General features: G+C 63.7%; 2 protein-coding genes across 4 annotated transcripts in view; one reads left to right on the top strand and one right to left on the bottom strand.

Annotated features, from left to right (window-relative positions):
• The first annotated feature begins 2979 nt into the window (after positions 1-2979).
• PKP3 (plakophilin 3) lies at positions 2980-10517 on the top strand. Of its 2 annotated transcripts, XM_029915386.1 has the most exons (14): positions 2980-3352; positions 5357-5436; positions 5576-5703; positions 5818-6183; positions 6288-6411; positions 6940-7144; positions 7475-7649; positions 8089-8206; positions 8278-8448; positions 8524-8709; positions 9215-9368; positions 9578-9770; positions 9879-9966; positions 10185-10517. In XM_029915386.1, the coding sequence occupies exons 1-14, from the start codon at positions 3121-3123 to the stop codon at positions 10218-10220; spliced, it is 2256 nt and encodes a 751-aa protein (XP_029771246.1). In that variant the 5' UTR covers positions 2980-3120; the 3' UTR covers positions 10221-10517. The 2 variants fall into 2 exon arrangements, with proteins under 2 accessions (XP_029771246.1, XP_029771245.1); XM_029915385.1 differs by having other exon boundaries at positions 5576-6183.
• Positions 10518-11300: 783 nt separating this feature from the next.
• Positions 11301-18284, bottom strand: part of SIGIRR (single Ig and TIR domain containing) — an 8483-nt gene continuing 1499 nt past the window's right edge. Inside the window, exons 1-10 of one of the 2 annotated variants that reach the window (XM_029915104.1) lie at positions 17305-17524; positions 15430-15582; positions 14367-14565; positions 13804-13937; positions 13547-13687; positions 13052-13195; positions 12599-12701; positions 12384-12534; positions 11945-12134; positions 11301-11626 (exon numbers count right to left, since the gene is read on the bottom strand). In XM_029915104.1, the coding sequence (XP_029770964.1) occupies positions 11463-11626; positions 11945-12134; positions 12384-12534; positions 12599-12701; positions 13052-13195; positions 13547-13687; positions 13804-13937; positions 14367-14565; positions 15430-15436 (1233 nt within the window). In that variant the 5' untranslated portion in view covers positions 15437-15582; positions 17305-17524 and the 3' untranslated portion in view covers positions 11301-11462. Of the gene's footprint in view, positions 11627-11944; positions 12135-12383; positions 12535-12598; positions 12702-13051; positions 13196-13546; positions 13688-13803; positions 13938-14366; positions 14566-15429; positions 15583-17304; positions 17525-18284 lie in introns of those variants that run through there. The other variant, XM_029915105.1, reaches the window with a different exon arrangement.

Raw genomic sequence — 18284 nt, forward strand, 5'->3', positions numbered from 1 at the left:
CCCCCCCCCCCCCCCCCCCCCCCCCCCCCCCCCCCCCCCCCCCCCCCCCCCCCCCCCCCCCCCCCCCCCCCCCCCCCCCCCCCCCCCCCCCCCCCCCCCCCCCCCCCCCCCCCCCCCCCCCCCCCCGGCAGGCTGTGTGGCCCAGGCAAGCAGCTTAGCTTCTCCGCGTGCCGGCCCCTGCTCCTAAATTTTGTTCTCAGTATTATTTTGCTGTAATGTCTGCAAACTTTTCCTCATCGTCTGCTCCTCAATAACCACTAGCCCTTGATGGTGGGGTGGGGGCGGGGTCCCCTCTGTGCCCGTCCTCTAGCTCCAGGTCACCGAAGCCAGCCTAGGGGGGTCCTTCTTCCATCCTCTTCCTCCACTCTGGCACTGAGCCCTGGAGGCCCCCCCAACCCCCCGCCCCCCGATTTTTGTCCCTGACTCCTCGTTCAGATTTCTCTAATAGCTGCCTGGGGGTCCCCACCTCCAGCTGACCACCTAGCACATCTCTATGCCGTCCGACAGAGGGCGATAAATGCTAAACGCTAACGCACCCCACTCAAGCTGCCACAGCCTTTCCTCCAGACTCCCCAGGGCAGAGTCCAGGCCCCCCTCGGGAGCCTCCAACTTCCCAAGTAAAAGCCTAACTCCTCACCCATGGAGGCCCCAGGTTCTCAAACCTGATGGTGCACCAAAGCCACCTGGAGGGGTTAAACATGGGTTCCCAGGCCCTGCCCCACAGATGGCCCTATATCTGTTTTCTAAGTTCCCTGGATGTATCTTCCAATTGCCACAGACCCACCTCCTCCAGGAAGCCCAACATCAAGCCTCGGGCTTGAATCCTCGTTGTGCTACAGGCAAAGGGGACCCCGGGAAGGTCAGAGCAGAAGAGAAGTCTCAGAGGCCAGATGCAGCTCCTAGCCTGGGCTTGAGGGTGCTAGTGAGCGGTCCGGGCCATGGCCAGTCCCCCTGGCCCTGCAGAGGTTAGAGAAAGTTCGCCCAGAATTTCAGACATTCCAGGAACACTGGGCCACAGAGGTAAGTGGTCCACGGTGGGAGAGGGGTCCACATGTTCTCAGGAAGGCTCAGCACAGCTTTGGGGCAGTGGGAGCCGGCCAGGCCCCCCCCAGTAAAGCCCCCTCCAACTCTCTGCAGCCCCAGCCTACCCCTGGGGTTACTCCACAAGCGCTTTGAACCCCTACTTGGCAGCCTTGAGGCTGGCTTCCCCAGTCAGGGCCCCAGGTGGGTCCAGGTAGACCCCCAAATGAAGGGCGGGCCCTAGGCCCGTGCCAGGCATGTGCCTCCAGGTGAGCTCAGCGCCGCACAAACTTGTCTCCCAGGATTTTTCCACACAAAACACGTCTCCCAGGGAAGCAACCGGTCTGATGAGCTAGGCGTGCGGGCGTTCCCACCCCGCCCTCCTGGTGCCCCCACAGCCCCGTCCTGCAGTGAGAGGCCGCCCCAGTCGGACGCGCTGGGCCTGGGATGGAGCCCAGGGCCCTTCAGCCCGCAGCAGTGGCCTCCGGGTTGAGCCACGGAGCTGGCAGGATCCGGACCCCCATCACGGTAGGTCTCCCAACCGAGCACCCACCTTGGCCCAGCGGTCTCACCCCAGGCTTCACCTTGACCTTTCCGAGGACCCTCCCCTCCCGCTTGAACCCATCCCCACCCTGCCTCGTCCTCTCCAGCACTGACCTCACTCCTAGGCCTGCCTTCTGACCCCGACCCCCTTCCTCATCCCCAGGCCCCTCAGCCACCATCGCCACGTGGGGCCACATCACCTGAAAAGACTGATTTTAGACTGAGGCAAATGTCTTCAGGGACCAGGGTAAAGGACTTCCATGGGACAGAGAAGGCTATCAGGGTGGGCCTCACAGCGACTCCTCAGCCCCCTCTCCCCTCCCCCGGCCCAGCTCACCCCCTGCCCAGCTCACCCCCCGGCCCAGCTCACCCCCTGCCCCTACTCCATCCACCAGGGGCCTATCCTGGACTCACTCCAGGCCTACCCAGGAGGCCTTGCAGCATGCCGGTCCAGCTGGATGGGAGCACCCCGGGAGGCCTTCTGGGGACAAGCCCTGAGAGGCCTGGGCCCCCCTCCCCACCCCTGATGCCCACCCCTCCTGATCACTGTTTTGCCAGACTCCTGGCTTCTTCCTCCCCTGACGCTTAACCCTGGCTCCTGCATCCCGGCAGGGCCCCTCTGAGTCAATGCCCTGGGGCAGTCTTGCCTACCCTGCCCTGTCAGGGAGCTCTGCTGAGCTGAGCCCTGACTCACATGTAGGGAATGGCTTTCCACCTCACGGCCTGGGGGGCAGAAGCCAAGGAGGGGTGACAGAGAGGGCCAAGCTAGCCCTTTGGAGGCCTCTGCAGAAGTTGGGGAGATGGCTGAGACTTCTAGGGTCTATAGGATAGAGATCTAGAGGGTCTGGAGCCTAGGGAGTGGGCCAGGCTATCTATATGCTTCTGGGGTCTCTTGGGCACCAAGGATCAAGGTCCAGAGGGGCCTCTTTACCCAAAAGCTCCCCCACCCCAAACCCTTTGTCCTCAACCCTCACCCTTAGCACTGACCCCTGATTCCTAATAGTGACCCTGGATGTTGACCTCTGCCTCCCTCAGGGTTGGCTGCCTGATTCGAGGAGCTACCTAGAGCCCCCAGTCACCCATGGAGAGAAAATCCCTCCCCAGGCACCTCCAGGAGCCTGGCCATAGGCTCCGCAGCGACCTAAACTGGCCCTTCCCTGACACTCAGGACAGTGGGGACTGATCAGCCCACCCCTACTCCAAAGGCCCCCTTGTGGCTGGGGAACCACGGCTGGGAACTAAGCTGGGCCCGGACCCCTGCTGCCCTGTCCAGGGATGGGCAGAAGGGATGGCAAGGCCAGGCCGGGACGTGGGCCTCTTCTTCCGCCCAAATTCCACCTTAAGCAGGTGGTGGCCCCTCCCTCTCACCTGGCCCAGGTGTCCCCGCCCACAGCCACGCTCGGGGCTGGGCAGGCGTCTGTCTTCAGGCTGGCTCTGGGCGAGGCCAGTGGGGAGGGGACTCCAGGGACAGGACGGTGAAGACAGTTCAGGGCTGGAGGAGGCCCCAGGCCTGCGGCGGCCCAGGCTGGCCGCAGATCCGGCCGCGCGCCTGCCGCCATGCAGGACGGTAACTTCCTGCTGTCGGCCCTGCAGCCTGAGGCTGGCGTGTGCTCCCTGGCGCTGCCCTCTGACCTGCAGCTGGACCGCCGGGGCGCAGAGGGGCCAGACGCGGAGCGGCTGCGGGCGGCCCGCGTCCAGGAGCAGGTCCGCGCCCGCCTCCTGCAGCTCGGCCAGCAGGCTCGGCACAATGGGACTGCGGAGCCCGCGGGAGCCACCGAGGTGGCCAGAGGTAAGCGGGTGACTGCAGGGTGGGGGCCGGCAGCGGGAAGGGCGGTGGTGGGCAGAGATGGCCACGGTGGGTGTGGTGGCGCGAGGGCCAGAGGCCGTGGTGGAGCAGGCGCTGGGGCTCAGCGCCCTGACTCACCGAGGCCTTGCCTTGAGTCACCCGTCCTGCCCCGCCCGCTGTGGGAGAAGCCACGGGTGCGGCCTCCCACCACCCGGGACGGACCCCCAGGCCTTCCTGGCCAAGCCACGCTCGGGCCCCCCCGCACCCTCAGCCCCGAGCACCGTTGGCACATGGCAGGCCACCCAGGCCTACCTCTGTCCGCAAACCGGGGGCTGCGTGCGCATCGGTCCCATGTAACACGGGCTCACACGCGGGCACGCAGACATACACGTCAGGCTCACAGACACAAACACACTGAGACACAGACACCCAGACTCCAGCGTCCCTCCCCACCACCCTCCGGCCCCGAGGGAATAAGCAGACAGAAACGTGAGGGGGCGGGTCTGGGAAACCTGGACCAGCGCCACCTGCCTGTCTGGACCAGGGTCTCCCTGTGGAATTGCAGGGGAGGCCCCGCAGGAGTGACCCAGATATTCTTGATGAGAACATCCGGTGGGGGGCTGCCCCTCAGTGCTGGCAGACCCATTGCACGGGAACCCTGGCACCACCAGAGTGCATATCTGTGAATGCGTGAGCAAATGCATGTGCGTACATGTGTGTGTGCATGTGGGCACATGTGTGTTAAAGGATCCCACAGACACAGTAAGTTCAGAGCAGTTGTTCTAGAAATGCCATTTCCTCCCTTGCGAGACTGCAGCAATAGGGATCAAGGTTAGATAGTAAGGTGAACTTCCCGGGATGTCAGGAGCCAAGACACCAGTTCTCACAATGGTTCACATGACCTTTAGAGGGCCCTTTCCCAGGACAGGGCTCCAGATGCTGGCCAGCTAGGGGGGAAGAGGGTCAGCCAGCAGAGCAGCCTGGGTCCCTTGGTCCTCCCCTCCCTGGGTCTCAGCCTTGCTGGTGGCTAAGCAGTTGGGTGCCCAGGGGTCATGGGGTGGAGGGGGGAGCAGGGAGGGGTTAATTACCACCCTGGCTACCCTGCCAATTAGGGGGAGGATTATAATTTGGGGGTGGGAGTTAGGTCCCCAGGCTGGGGGTGTGTCCCCCCAGGCTGAGCCTCACTAGCGTCAAAGGGTTAATAGCCCCTGCCCAGAAGCCTCATTAACCAGGGCGGGTCTGAGGAATGTGCTGGGAGGGGAGCCCCTCTTCTAGTTGGAAGAGATGGGGGAGGGGCTGAGCCCCCTCCCTGCACCCACATCATGAGCCCTTTCAGCCCGGGCTCTCTGGGGGACGTGTGGCTCTTCTCCCCCAAGATGTGGCCCTAGCAGGACGCTGGCAGAGGCTGATCCCCTCAAGGCACCTCCTCCCTGTCCACCTCACCTCGGCCCAGTCCCCTGTTCTGCCTTGGTCTGACCTTCACCCAGCTGTTCTCGGCGTTTCCAGCTCATGCACCTGTTGTCTATCAAACCAGCCATCCATGTGTCCATCCACCCCTCCCTCCAACGGTCCGACCAGCCCTCCCTCCTCCTCCTCCATCTCTCCACCCTCCACCCACCCACGTTGTCTACCCACCACAGAGTGGGGCTGGCACCGGCACCCTTGGCTTCTGTGTGGCTGGATGGGGCGGGCATGGCTTTTCCAGGTGGGACAGGGGACTGTGTGTCCTTGGCAAGTGTGGCATCACTCCCCTGTGACCACAGCAAGGGACCAGCTCACGGAGGTCAGTGTGGCTTCCTGGAGGAGGGGTCAGGCATGTGCCCTGGCAGGGACCAAAGGGCTGATGGAGTCCCTGGCACACTTCCCAGGCAGCCAGTAAGGGGTGGGGGGGTGACTGTGCCTGTCCCCCAGCACAGCTGGAGGGGCAGGGGGCTGTGGGAGAGGTCCGACCAGGGCTGACCCACAAGGCATCTGGCCCAGCGAGGCCACCATTGTCCCTGTCGGCAGGCACGTCCCGCGGTCAATATCATACCCTGCAGGCTGGCTTCAGCTCCCGCTCCCAGAGCTTCGGTGGAGACAACCCCTCTGTGAGTACACTCTCTCCGGCCCCAGGAGAGGCTCGTGAGGGCGGCTCTGGGGGGGGAGCTGGGAACTGCAGGGTCGGGGGAGGGGCTGGTGCCGGGTGAGCCCCCAGGACCCCCTCACTCTCTCCTCCCTGCCCCACAGACTTTCCGGCCCATTGCCAAGCCTGTCTACAGCCCTGCCTCCTGGTCCTCCCGCTCAGCTGTGGATCTGAGCTCCAGTCGGAGGCTGAGCTCCGCCCCCAACGGGGGCAGCACCTTTGGGGTTGCAGGGTACGGGGGAGCCCCACCCGCCGCACCTATGCCCACCAGGCCCATGTCCTTCCACGAGCACGGTGGGGCAGGGAGCCGGGTGGACTATGACACCTTGTCCCTGCATTCGATGAGGCTAGGGGCCGGGGGCCTGGACGACCGCTACAGCGTGGTATCCGAGCAGCTGGAGCCCCCCGCGGCCTCGGCCTACAGGGCCTTTGCCTACGAGCGCCAGGCCAGCTCCGGCCGGTCCGGGGGCTCGGACTGGCCCGAAGCTGCTGAGGGGCCACCCACCCGGACGATCCGTGCGCCGGCCATGCGGACCCTGCAGCGATTCCAGAGCAGCCACCGCAGCCGCGGGGGGGCCGGCGTGGAGCCTGTGGCCCGAGCACCGTCCGTGCGCAGCCTCAGCCTGAGCCTGGCCGACCCCAGCCACCTGCCAGATGTGCGTGGACTGGACAGCTACGGCGGCCACCGCACTCTGCAGAGGCTCAGCAGCGGGTGAGCTGGGCCTGGCTGGGGGAGGGCACTTCTGCCGCGGCCCTGGCCCATCCCCAGGATCAGCCTGACCCCTCCTGTCCACCCCCCCACCACTGTCTTTACAGATTTGATGACATCGACCTGCCCTCAGCAGTCAAGTACCTCATGGCCTCAGACCCCAACCTGCAGGTGCTGGGAGCAGCCTACATCCAGCACAAGTGCTATAGCGATGCGGCAGCCAAGAAGCAGGTGACCAGACGCCCCTGCTGGTGCCACTTGTGGCCCCTGGTCCATGATCAGCCCTGCTGACCACCCTCAGTGATCCCCCACTTGTCATTAATCTCTGGTCCCCAACCACCCCTCACTGGTCCCCACGCTGACTGGGCGGGCAGACCCCCATTTGGCCCAGAGCCTCCCCAGCAGAGGAGGGGCAGGAGGAAGAGATGTGCATACATAGGAATATAGCTGTGCACCTCTGCGCACACCTGCGTCCACCTACATGCACCTGCGTCCATCGGCACACACCTGCATCTACTTACATGGATTTGCACACATCTACAGACAGCTGTGTACCCCTGCACACACCTACACATGCTTGCACACATCTATCTGCACATATCTACATACACCTGTGTCCATCGGCACACACTTGCACACGCCTGCATACAACTGCATATGTCTCCATCAGTAGTACACGCCCTCACAGACTTGCACCCATCTGTGCACGGCTGTGGGGTGTGCACACGTGTGCTAACACCCTCATGCCTGTGTGTGCAGGCCCGCAGCCTTCAGGCTGTGCCTAGGCTGGTGAAGCTCTTCAACCACGCCAACCAGGAGGTGCAGCGCCACGCCACGGGCGCCATGCGCAACCTCATCTACGACAACGCGGACAACAAGCTGGCCCTCGTGGAGGAGAACGGCATCTTCGAGCTGCTGCGCACGCTGCGTGAGCATGACGACGAGCTGCGCAAGAACGTCACAGGTGCCCCGCGGCCCCGCACCTTCCCGTCCTCCGTTCTCTGTTCCTCCTCCCCGCCACTCCATCCGTCCCCACGGCTGTTCCTGTGGCACATGTCTGCAGCTAGCCTCCAGCCCCCAGGCCCTGTGTCCCCGAGCGTTGTCCTTCTGCTGTGTCACGGCCCTGTGACCTGCAGGCTGCACGCAGGCTCTCTCCACGGGGCTCTTGAGTGAGGCTCCGAGTGCCAGGTGGGGCCCTGGGAGAGGTTGGGAGCCTTCTCCCCTCCCTCCCTGGAGGAACTGAAGGGGCCTAGTGGGCTATCGCTGACCGTGGCCACGGCCCCTCCCGCCCAAGGGATCCTGTGGAACCTGTCCTCCAGTGACCATCTGAAGGACCGGCTGGCCAGAGACACACTGGAACAACTCACAGACCTGGTGCTGAGCCCCCTCTCGGGGGCTGGGGGCCCCCCCCTCATCCAGCAGAATGCCTCGGAGGCTGAAATCTTCTACAACGCCACGGGCTTCCTCAGGTACGCCGGGTGAGGGGGCAAGCAGCCAGGAGGCCAAGGCGGAGGCCATGGGGAAAGAACCGGGTGCCTGGAAGTGGGGAGGGGAGGCCTAGAGAAGGGGGATTTGAGTCCCAGGTTTGAATGGCAAGGCGAAGCTGGCCAGGGTGGCTGGCAGAAGCAGACAGGCCACGCGAGGTACAGGTGCTGGCACAGAAGTGGGACTGCTGGGAGTGGCTGACATGTCAGATGGCAACAGGCCCTGGGGGCCGCAGGCTCAGGTTTTGTTAAATCATAACCTCCACTCTGGACACTTGGAGGGGCGGATTGGGGATGGGCACGCAGAGGAGCAGCAGGTGCCACAGGGTGGGGCCCAGTTCAGGGGAAGGAGGTGATGGGCTCAGGGGCTCACCCTTAGGGTTGGGTTCCCCCCGGGGGGTCTCTGGTCTCCCTCCATCCACAGGAACCTCAGCTCAGCTTCCCAGGCCACTCGCCAGAAGATGCGTGAGTGCCATGGGCTGGTGGATGCCCTGGTCACCTACATCAACCATGCCCTTGACGTGGGCAAGTGTGAGGACAAGGTGAGGGGCGGCCACCGCCGGGAGGTCCCGGGGGGTTCCGGCCCACTCTGACCATGGTCCGCCCTCTGCAGAGCGTGGAGAACGCAGTGTGCGTGCTGAGGAACCTGTCGTACCGCCTGTATGACGAGATGCCGCCATCCGCCCTGCAGCGGCTCGAGGGCCGGGGCCGCAGGGACACAGCTGGCGGGCCCCCCGGGGAGGCGGTGGGCTGCTTCACGCCTCAGAGCCGGCGGCTTCAAGAGGTGGGCACAGGCCTGGGCGGCTGGGAGCAGGGCCCCTGGCCTGAACCCAGCTGACCCTCCACGCCTCCCCCCCAGCTGCCCCTCACAGCCGATGCACTGACCTTCGCCGAGGTGTCTAAGGACCCCAAGGGCCTCGAGTGGCTGTGGAGCCCCCAGATCGTGGGGCTGTACAACCGGCTGCTGCAGCGCTGTGAACTCAACCCGCACACCACCGAGGCAGCCGCGGGGGCGCTGCAGAACATTACCGCAGGCGACCGCAGGGTGAGGACCCACGTGTGGCCTTGCACGGGGACGTGAAGGGTGAATAAGGAGGGCGTGGGAGCTCGCTAGTCTGTTGGGGCAGGATGGCAGGGTGGACTGAACCAGGTAGATAAGCCAAAACCCCAGAGGAAGGGAAAGGACCTGCAGGCAGGGGTGCGAGGGGCAGGGGACACAAGAGAGGGCAGGACACACGGCCAGGGGACAGGAGGGGCAGCAGGGAGTATGAGGCCAGTGTCCCAGATGGGACAGGCCCCAGGGACCCCTGAGGATTTAGGGAGAGGCGTGAGCTGAGGAGGGGCTGACCCAAGTTCCTGTGATGAGGCTCCTAGCTGGGCGGTGAGGGCAGCCACATGAAGACCAGGGCAGGTGAGGGACAGGGGGGTCCAGCCCTGTCTCAGGATTCTGGGGAGAGAGAAGGAGAGGGACAGAGAAAAGACCCGACCTGGAGCGTGGGCCACGGGGCCGGGGCCCCACCGATGCTCACCGGCCCCTCTCCTGCCGGCAGTGGGCGGGCGTGCTGAGCCGCCTGGCTCTGGAGCAGGAGCGCATCCTGAACCCACTGCTGGACCGGGTTCGGACTGCTGACCACCACCAGCTCCGCTCACTGACTGGCCTCATCCGAAACCTGTCCCGGAACGCCAGAAACAAGGACGAGATGTGTGAGTCAGGCCACCCGGAGCCTGGGCTCTGCCCTCACCCTGCCTAGCTGGGCTCGCACCTGGATTTTCTTTTCTGCTGCCCATTTGGGCGCGGGCCTCTGGAAAGCTAGAGCTGAGCGAATAGATGGAGGGCTGGGGGGTGGGCATGCAGGCAGAAGAGGATGTGGATGCTGCCTTCCTGACCTCCCCACCTCCTGGCCTCCCGGCAGCCACCAAGGTGGTGAGTCACCTGATTGAGAAGCTGCCCGGCAGCGTGGGCGAGAAGTCTCCCCCCGCCGACGTGCTGGTCAACATCATAGCCGTGCTCAACAACCTGGTGGTGGCCAGTCCCATCGCCGCCCGGGACTTGCTCTACTTCGACGGGCTCCGAAAACTGGTCTTCATCAAGAAGAAGCGAGACAGGTGAGGCCCTTCCAGCAACCCCTCTCCCACCCCCCCACCCCCCGTGGCCTAGCTTGTCACCCCGCTGACCCCTGCTCCTCTCTCTCCCCCTGCCGCGCCCCTGCCAAGCCCCGACAGTGAGAAGTCCTCACGAGCAGCCTCCAGCCTCCTGGCCAACCTGTGGCAGTACAGCAAACTCCACCGAGACTTCCGGGCGGTATGCTCTGGTGACTCAGTGCAGGCCGGGTGGCCAGTGCCAGACCCGAGGGCGGGACACCGAGTGGCGGGGAATGGACCAGGGAACTCATACGGAATAGGAGACTCAGGAATTGGGGAACATGAGAAAGGAGGCCAGAGACCCAGGGAGGGGTGGGGCATGGGGACAGCATGGCCTGGGGGCAGGAACCCTGACTCTGGGCCTCCTCTCCACTGCAGAAAGGCTATCGAAAGGAGGACTTCCTGGGCCCATAGGTGAGGCCTTCCTGGAGGAGGACGCAACGTGGCCTGCTTCCAAGGGACAGGCTCAGCTCTGCGCTGCTAGCTGGCCAGCCTGGGAGAAGGCTGAAGGCCTAGGGCTCTCATGGGGGCCTCGTGTGCAACTTTGCAGGGGCCCAGGCACCAGGGAAGGGGTGAGGGGGTTGTTTCGGGGATTTTGCTTCTATAGGGCAGGGGGTAGGGCAGGGCTTGCTCTGGTGTGTGGGGTGGTGGCCAAGTCACATGGGCAGAGGTGAACTGCCAGCGCTGGGAATAAAGACAGCCATGAACACAGCCCTGCAAGTTTCTTCAGCCGGCTCGACATGGAGGTCCAAGCCAAGAGCTCCCAAGCAGTGTCCCTGAGCACAGCCACGTCTGCCCTTCCCAGTCCCCACACCCTGAGTTTACTCAGAGGCTTCTCCATCCAGGTCAGAATGCCGAGGACAAGGACAAGAGAATATCCGGCAGGGAGAGAACCGGAGGGAACGGGCAGACAGTAGGGGCAGCCAGAGGCCAACCGAGGCACAAACACAGCAGAGCTAGGGACCGTGTGCGCAGAGGGGTGGCCACTCCTGGGAGAGCTGTAACCTCTCCTGGCTTTGGTGCTGCCTTGCTGGGCTGTACACATGGGGCAGACGCACCAACCCTGCTCTCTGCCCTGCTTCACTGGGCCTGGGGGTGTCCTGACCGGGGACTCACACTGACTGAGTGCTGGGATCCCATGTCACCAAACAAGGACATTTGGTGGTGAAGCTCCCTCCCACTCACTTTTACAGCAAAAGGCTTCTTCTGTAAAGCTCAGAACGTGCGGACTCTAAGGGGCCTGCCCCTCCCCCAGGCCCTGTCAGGATCAGAGTGGGGCTGGGGACAGTCACGCCTCCAAGCAGATAGACCCAGGGAGGCCACCAGGAGCCATGTGTCTGAGCTGGCTCAGGACGGAGGATGGAGAGAGGGTGGGATTACGTGGACAGCCAGACCTGTGACTGGGTGGCAGTGGGGATGAGAAAGGGGAGGGGCTGAGGGCCATGGAGAACCTGAGACGGACCTGCCCCGGGAGAGGAGAGGCTGAGGCTCAGGCAGGATCTAAAAGGGCTTTATTTTCTGCCACAAGAGGGCACAAGGGCAATCCCCCCACTTCCCTGAAGGTCTCATGGCTGGTGGTTCTGCTGAGAGGAGAAAAACGCCGCCGACCCCGCACCCAGCTGTCCGTGGGGGCCCCGCTGCTCTGGCGGGTGCCGGCTACACATCATCCTCAGACACCAGACAGTAGAAGTCCGTGCGGGCACTGTAGTTGCGGGAGCCGAGGTCCGAGACATCCACCTCACTGCCCCGGCCCTCTCCAAGGGTGGCCCCAATTGCATGGGGTGGAGCTAATGGCTCCCCAAAGATAGGCCCTCGGACACCTGGGAAGAGGGTACCACCAGGCCTGAGGCTGGGCTGCCCACAGCCTGACTTCCGCTAGGACCCGTGAAAGTCGGGCCCTCCCTGCTCACCCTCCTGCATAGTAGTAGTTGAGGTCCTGGAGGTTCCCAGGCAGACCTTGGGTCCAAGTGCCTCCAGGAGGGAGGCAGTGAGGATGTGCTCGGGAGTCAAGCCCACCTATGGGCTGCAGGGAGGAGTCCCCACCACCTGGACCCCTTTCTGGGCCCTTCAGCCCTGTGCACTCCCCTCCGCCCCAGGCCAAGCTTTTCAGGGTCAGGGGTGGGACCAGGTGGGCATACCCAGGTCCCCCTCGGGGTCAGGGTCCAGCTCCAGGTGCAGGGTCCGACCCTCCGGTAGGTGGCCTTGCACGATGAGCATGGGATCCTTGTCATCCTGCAGGTGGGTCTGGGGGTCTCCCTCCATTGCTCTATACCGCACCTTTCGTGGCAGTGCCAGCTGCAGCTCTTTCCAAAAATCTGAAGAAGGTGCCTGGGGGCCAGGATTGGGCTGTTAGCCTGTCACCTTGGCCCCAAAGAGCACACCTGGAGGTATGCGATCACCTGGTTCCAGGGGCCTCAAAAGAGGCCCCTCTTGTGGGCAGCAGGCCACAGAACCCTTGCCCCTCGGGGTCCCATTCACAAGTCCCCAAACCACAGAGCTGACCATGTAGGAGCCCATCTCTGGAACCTGGTACCACCATCCCTATTACGGGGCCCCTCCCTATGCCCCTCTCCGCACCACAGAGCCGGGCTTCCAGAGCAGCAGGGTCACCAGGTGGCGGTGCTGGCGAAGCAGGCGGAGCGCGGGGTGCACGGGGTCTCGCCTCTGGCCCTCGAAGGTGATGAAGATGGGTCTGCGTGTGAGCTCCAGCAGCCGGCACAGGCCCTCCCTGCGGGGGCGGGACCGTCAGCGGGGACGGGACGGAGGCCCACCCAACCCTGCGCGGGACCCACCGGAAGCTGTGGCTGCACCAAGCCCGGCCCAGAAATGCTTCCGACAGCACCACGATGAGGCGCCGGCAGCGGCTCAGGTTCACCAGGAGATCCGCGGAGGGCTCTGCGAAAACCAGGGCGTCGGCGGGACCGAGGAAGGGGCGGGGCCCGGAGATAGATGGGGTGGGGCAACGGGGGGCGGGCCCCGGCCCAGAACGGGGCGGAGACCGGAGATAGATAAGGCGGGGCCACTGAAGGCCGGGCCCGGTCTAGGGACCGGAGCTGTGCCATGGGCGGGCGGGGCCCGGGCCCGAACAAGATAGGGTCTGACCACGGGGGAGCGCCCCCGGGACTGGGGAGGGGCGGGGCCCAGGCTCAGAACGGGGCGGGGCCCAAAGGAGGTTGGGCGGGGCCATGGGAGGGCGGGCAGGCTATTGGGACGAGGGCGAGGCCAAGCGGTGCGGCCCGCGGTACCTGCGCGTGGCAGGAGGTCGCGGTCATCCAGGAAGAGCTTGTAGCCCCGACGCCGCTCTAGCTGCGGCTTCAGGATGAAGTTTACGAACTTCCGGTCCTCAGGGCTGTCGCTGTAGGAGACGTAGGCGTCGTAGAGTTTCCCGTCTGCGAACCGCAAAGGGTCAGCACCCGGCTTTCTAGGCCTGGGCTCGCTACCCTGGCCACTGTCCCCCGCCCACCCCGGGTCCTCTAACCCCTCCCCACGAGCATGGGGGGACCAGGCCTGCCTACCTGGCAGATCCTGCACGCAGGCCCACAACCCCGCCTCCAGCGCTGGATGCAGGCCACCTGCCTGGCTTCTGCGCTCTTTCCTGGACTGTGTGCTCAACAAAGCCCCCGGAGGGACCTCCGGGGTCACCCCTGCACACTTGCCAGGGGCAAACCGCCCACCCAAAACTGAGCCTAGGAAGGAGTCATAGCGGATTCATTATCCTTGTCCATCTTGGTCCTACGCACCGTTCATCTCCACCTCCCCGTAGGTGTCTTGGTACCAGAGCAGCACGTTGAGTCGACACTTCACATAGAGCAGGGCCCCCAGAAGCAGGACCAGCAGGACCAGGAGTGAGGCCAGCACCGCGGCCACGTGGCCAGCTGGGCCTGGGAACAGAGCTGCAGTCTGAACCGCTGCCACCCCCACCCGGCATTCCCCAAGCCTCATGGCTCCCCAGGCCCCTCTAGGCCTCCCACCTTCCACCCAGTGTGCTCCCACTCACCAGCTCTCCAAAGAGTGAAGGAGGAGGAGCTGACATTCCGGACGGAGCAGGTAAAGACCCCATAGTCCTCAGCACTGGTCAGGTTGACCCCCAGAACACTGGACACAAATATCTCTGACAAGTTGGCCTTGACCCTAGGGAGACCAGGCCCAATCCTCTTACCTGGGGCCTGAGAGCATCAGTGGATGTCCCTGGGCCCCACCTGTTGGACTCCCCCAAAGAGGCTGCAGATGGGGGCTTCCTGAGCAGTCCTTGGGCCATAAGCTAAGAGAAGTGGCCAAAACCTGGTAGGGGTGTGGATCTATTTGAGGACAGTCACCCTGATCCTGGGTCTGGGTTTTGGGGGTCAGCGCCTAATTTAGGCCATGGGACTGTGCTGGCACCCATGGCCCTGGGCTATCTACAAGGGGCCATCTATCCCTGCAGTCAATGACCCTTTGTCTGTGTCAAAAGTGGCACCCTGTCCATGTCCAGGTGGTTATGGACCAGGGTATAGGTGGGATATATATTGCCCTGGGTGCAACCAGGGTAGTCACTTGACTCTGGACACCCCACTCTCTTACCAGGAGTCTTCACTGAGGCTATAGTGGCTTCCATTGCCCAGCGGCAGCCCGTCTTTCAGCCACTGGACTGAGGGCAGCGGACAGTGGATCCCAGAGACCACCCAGGCTGTGCAGTTCAGAGTGACCACACTGCCCAGGGCGGGCTCCAGGGCCTGGTTTCCAGATGGGGAGAGGAAGTTGGGCACCCTGTCACAGACACCTGCAGAGAGAGGACCCAGAGGTTAGCCATGCCTGGGATGCTGGGCTCCCACCACCTACAGTCAGTGGCATGTGTTGCTTAGTGGGCACACCATGTCCATGCACAAGTCCCACAGGGGACAGGGCCTGGCACTTGGCATGCCTTCCCTCAGCAGCAGCAGGGTCTTGGGTGTTCTGCCTGCCTTCGATGAGGCTGCTCTGACCTCAAAGATGTTGGAAGGCAGTGGCCAGAGTCATAGCTGAGCGGACTCACCCCAGCCCAGGGGGGCCCATCTGACCGCCCATCCACCCGGACTTGAACCCAGCTTCCACATTTTCTCTGTGCACCTGTTCCCTGCTGCTCAACCCCCACCTCAGGTGAATGGCCAGGCACTGTGCCCTCCCCCGGCCCCTCTGTCAGGAGAGCTGCAGCAAGCGTAAACACCAGTGGTTTGGGGGCCCGGGAGCTGAGCAGGACCCTCTGCTGCTGGCCACGGGCCAGCTTTTCCGCCTCCCCGAGATCTACACTTCCTGATTTTTAAATCAGGGTGAAGAGTCCTAGGGGGACATGAGCAGAGACCACCATCACCTTGGTGGTATGGTATCTCAGTAGTCTACATCTACTCATCCTGCCCCTGCCCCCCACCACTGCTCCCATTCCCAGTATCCCTTGGCTTTACTGACTCCCACGACCATAATCTAGAACCTTTGGGAAGGAGAGGGTTCAGGGCCTGCCCCGACTGTGGGGTCAGGACCTTGGGCTATGTGGGAGGAGTGAGCAGAGGCCTTTGTACCCCTGGCTGGAGGCAACATCACAGTGTGGAGCCAGCCTGAGGGACAGGAGGTGGGAGTGGGGTCCGCACCTGTCCCTCTCTGACCCATCTACCTGCCATGGTCTGGCTGGGGCCTTCTCAGGGCAGGCCGGGCACTGGTGCCACCCCCTGGCTCCTCGGGGCTCCTTGGCTGAGCAGACGGGTCCCCCAGGAGCTCTCTGTCTCTGTGGCTGGTCAGTCAGGGCACCAGGAGGGGTCAGAGGCCGCTGCCGTCCCAAAGGAGAAAGTTAAACAAGAACAGGATGAGTTAACATGTAACCTCGCAGCACTTACTTGGAGGCATCATGCGCGGCACCTCACGCTGCAGTGAGCACAGCCCAGAGGGCTTGAGGGAGCCCTCAGACTTACCTTCCCCCACTCCAAGTGTCACCATGATGGCCCAGGGAGTGCCCCCTGGCACCCCTCATGAGGTGGGATGTGCTGTGTCCCCACTATTCCCTGGGAAAGGGCCACCACACACAAGGAGGGCTGCGGTGCAAGCCTCACTTACTCAGCCCTGAGCACCAAGGGTCACGTGCAACCTGCCTGCCACCATGGGGTGGGTGTGGGCTGCTGGACTCGGAGCCATACTCCCAGCTGTACGGTTTTGTCCTGGACATGTCCCGTGTGCACATGCGTGTGTGGACACGGCACCTGAGCCGAGCCAGGCCACAGTCCTCAAGGCAGGAGGGAGGGAGCCTAGCAGGACTGAGTCTGCTCCAGCAGGCCTTGAGGGTCCCCCTTCCTTCCGGGTCCCACACTTGTGTCCCCCCACCCATCTGTCATGTCCAAAACCAAAGACCTTTGTCCACCTTGTCTAGTTCTCCAAGGAAGGCCTCCACCGCACCCATAGGTGACTCCTCTGCGGGGCTGGGACCACTCTGAACCCAGATTAGGAGCCACCGCACGTGCCTCCTGACACAAAAAGCTCCAGAGTGACCTGGGCTGAAAGGAGGGGCCAAAACCCCCAGCACCGGAGCTTCTCCCAACAGCCTCCGCTCCAGCCAGAGCCCTGGGGCCACCTCCTCCTGGCCCCCAGGCTGGCCCGGCTGACGGGAAAGGCATTCACTGAGTCCACACTCCGCTCCTGTCTAGGGCTGTCCTCCCTAGCCCTCGGGCCCCAAGTCTCTCAGCCTCCCCTTCATCCCTTCCACATGGGTGATGCTGTGGACCTGGCCCAGCCTCCGCACAGCCGGAAGCCCTGGGCTTGGCTAGGCTGCAGTTTCCTCGGGTGCTGCTGGAGCATCAGGAAGGGAACTGGTGAGGAGTTTCCTTCCAGAAGCCCCCTGGTGGAGGGCAGTCTTGGGAAGGTCCTTGAAGCAGAACCTGTCCCCTGGGAGGCTATGGGAGACGGGGCTGCTCACACCCCCTTCCCCCGTGTCCCCAGCGTGGCAGGTCCCAGGAAGCTCCTGCAGCAGCCCTCTACCTCTTCAAACTCAGAATAACTCTTACCCCTGGAGGGGCAGGCTCCGACCTTCCTGGAAGTGAAGGCGCCAAACTGCACAACAGGGACTGGGGTCCTCCCCCTGCACACCCTCCCCTGCAGAATCTGTTTTGCATGCCACATACACACAAGGACCCCAGCCCCTCCCCATGCACACCTGAACTACATGCACACCCCCCCCACACACACCTCCAGCACTCTTGCGGCCACACACGCAGCACACACACACTTGCAACAGCTCCCACAGGGTGCAGAGCCTTGAGCATCTGCACAAACCCCACACCACAACTGCACCTCACACCTGCCCTTGCCCCCCCCCCGGGGCACACAAACAGCCTCCTGTCACCCCTGCTCTTACAGGCACACACAGGCTACACATGCTGTAGGGCCTCCCCTCAGCTGGGCCAGACTCTAAGGATTGGCCCCGGGTCAGAATGGTGTCCAAGGGCTAGGACACAGGCTCACGAAGGGCAGCAGGGCCGTCGGGGGCAGTACATGAAGTCACCTGGTTCCAGCTCTCTCCTCCTGGGGGGGAACGTCAGTCACTGAGGTCACTGAAGCGTGCTTGGGAGCCAGCCCTCTGCTCAGCTGGGCCGCAGGCCCGGCCCGCAGCACCGCAGCCTCAGAACGCATCGCCAAGTGCAGTGAGGACCTGCCTTTTGTTTGTGTGTGTGTTTTAATCAGAACTTTCCCTGCAGCTTCCTGGCTTTGCAGTCACATCCTCTCCTAACCCTAAACCCCACCCAGGCGGGCGGGCAGTTGGTGGTACTCGCCCCGCCTGCCTCGCCTGCTAGCTTCTTCCTGTAACTCTGAGTCAAGCGGCTCCTCCCTCTGGGGCCCACCCCAGCCCACCCGGGCAGCGGACTTCCCGAGGCCAGGCCTGGGGGATGGAGAGGTTACAGAGAGGCTGGGGCCGGGGGTGATGTGAGGGGGTCCTAAGGAGAGCCCCCCAGTCAGGGCCATCTTACACACACACACACAGGGTCAGCTGTGTCCCAGACACGGTCTACGATGTGACACTGGGGATGGTGGGTCTCCAGGCTGCAGCCGCAGTGAGCATCTGCCCTGTGACCTGCTGGGGGGAGGGAGCCCCGTGGAGCTTCCTGCCAGTAAAGGGGCCTTGAGCAGAACTTTTGGGCTCCCTCCCGGTCCACTTCCCCATTTAGTGCCCAAACAGAGGCTCTGGTATAACATGGACCTTAGTTTCAGCCTGGGATGGGAAGGCAGTCCCCACCTTTTCCAGAAAAAGAAGCAAGAAAAGGCCTTGGTAGAGGCTCCTGGGCTCTAAGCCGAGCCGGCGGGGGTGGGGGGAGCAGCATCCCCTTTTGTCACTTTCCCTCCCAGACCGATGTGGGACCCAGGGCCCAGCAATCGGTGGCTGGCATCACCACCCATAGAAATTGGGCAAGGGCCCCTTCAGGCCCTGTCCCTGCTCCCACCGACCGAGGGGCAGAGCCCCCCCCCCCCCGCAGTGGGCCAGCCTCA

Source organism: Suricata suricatta, chromosome 11 (genome assembly GCF_006229205.1).
Source record: "Suricata suricatta isolate VVHF042 chromosome 11, meerkat_22Aug2017_6uvM2_HiC, whole genome shotgun sequence".
Lineage (NCBI taxonomy): Eukaryota > Metazoa > Chordata > Mammalia > Carnivora > Herpestidae > Suricata > Suricata suricatta.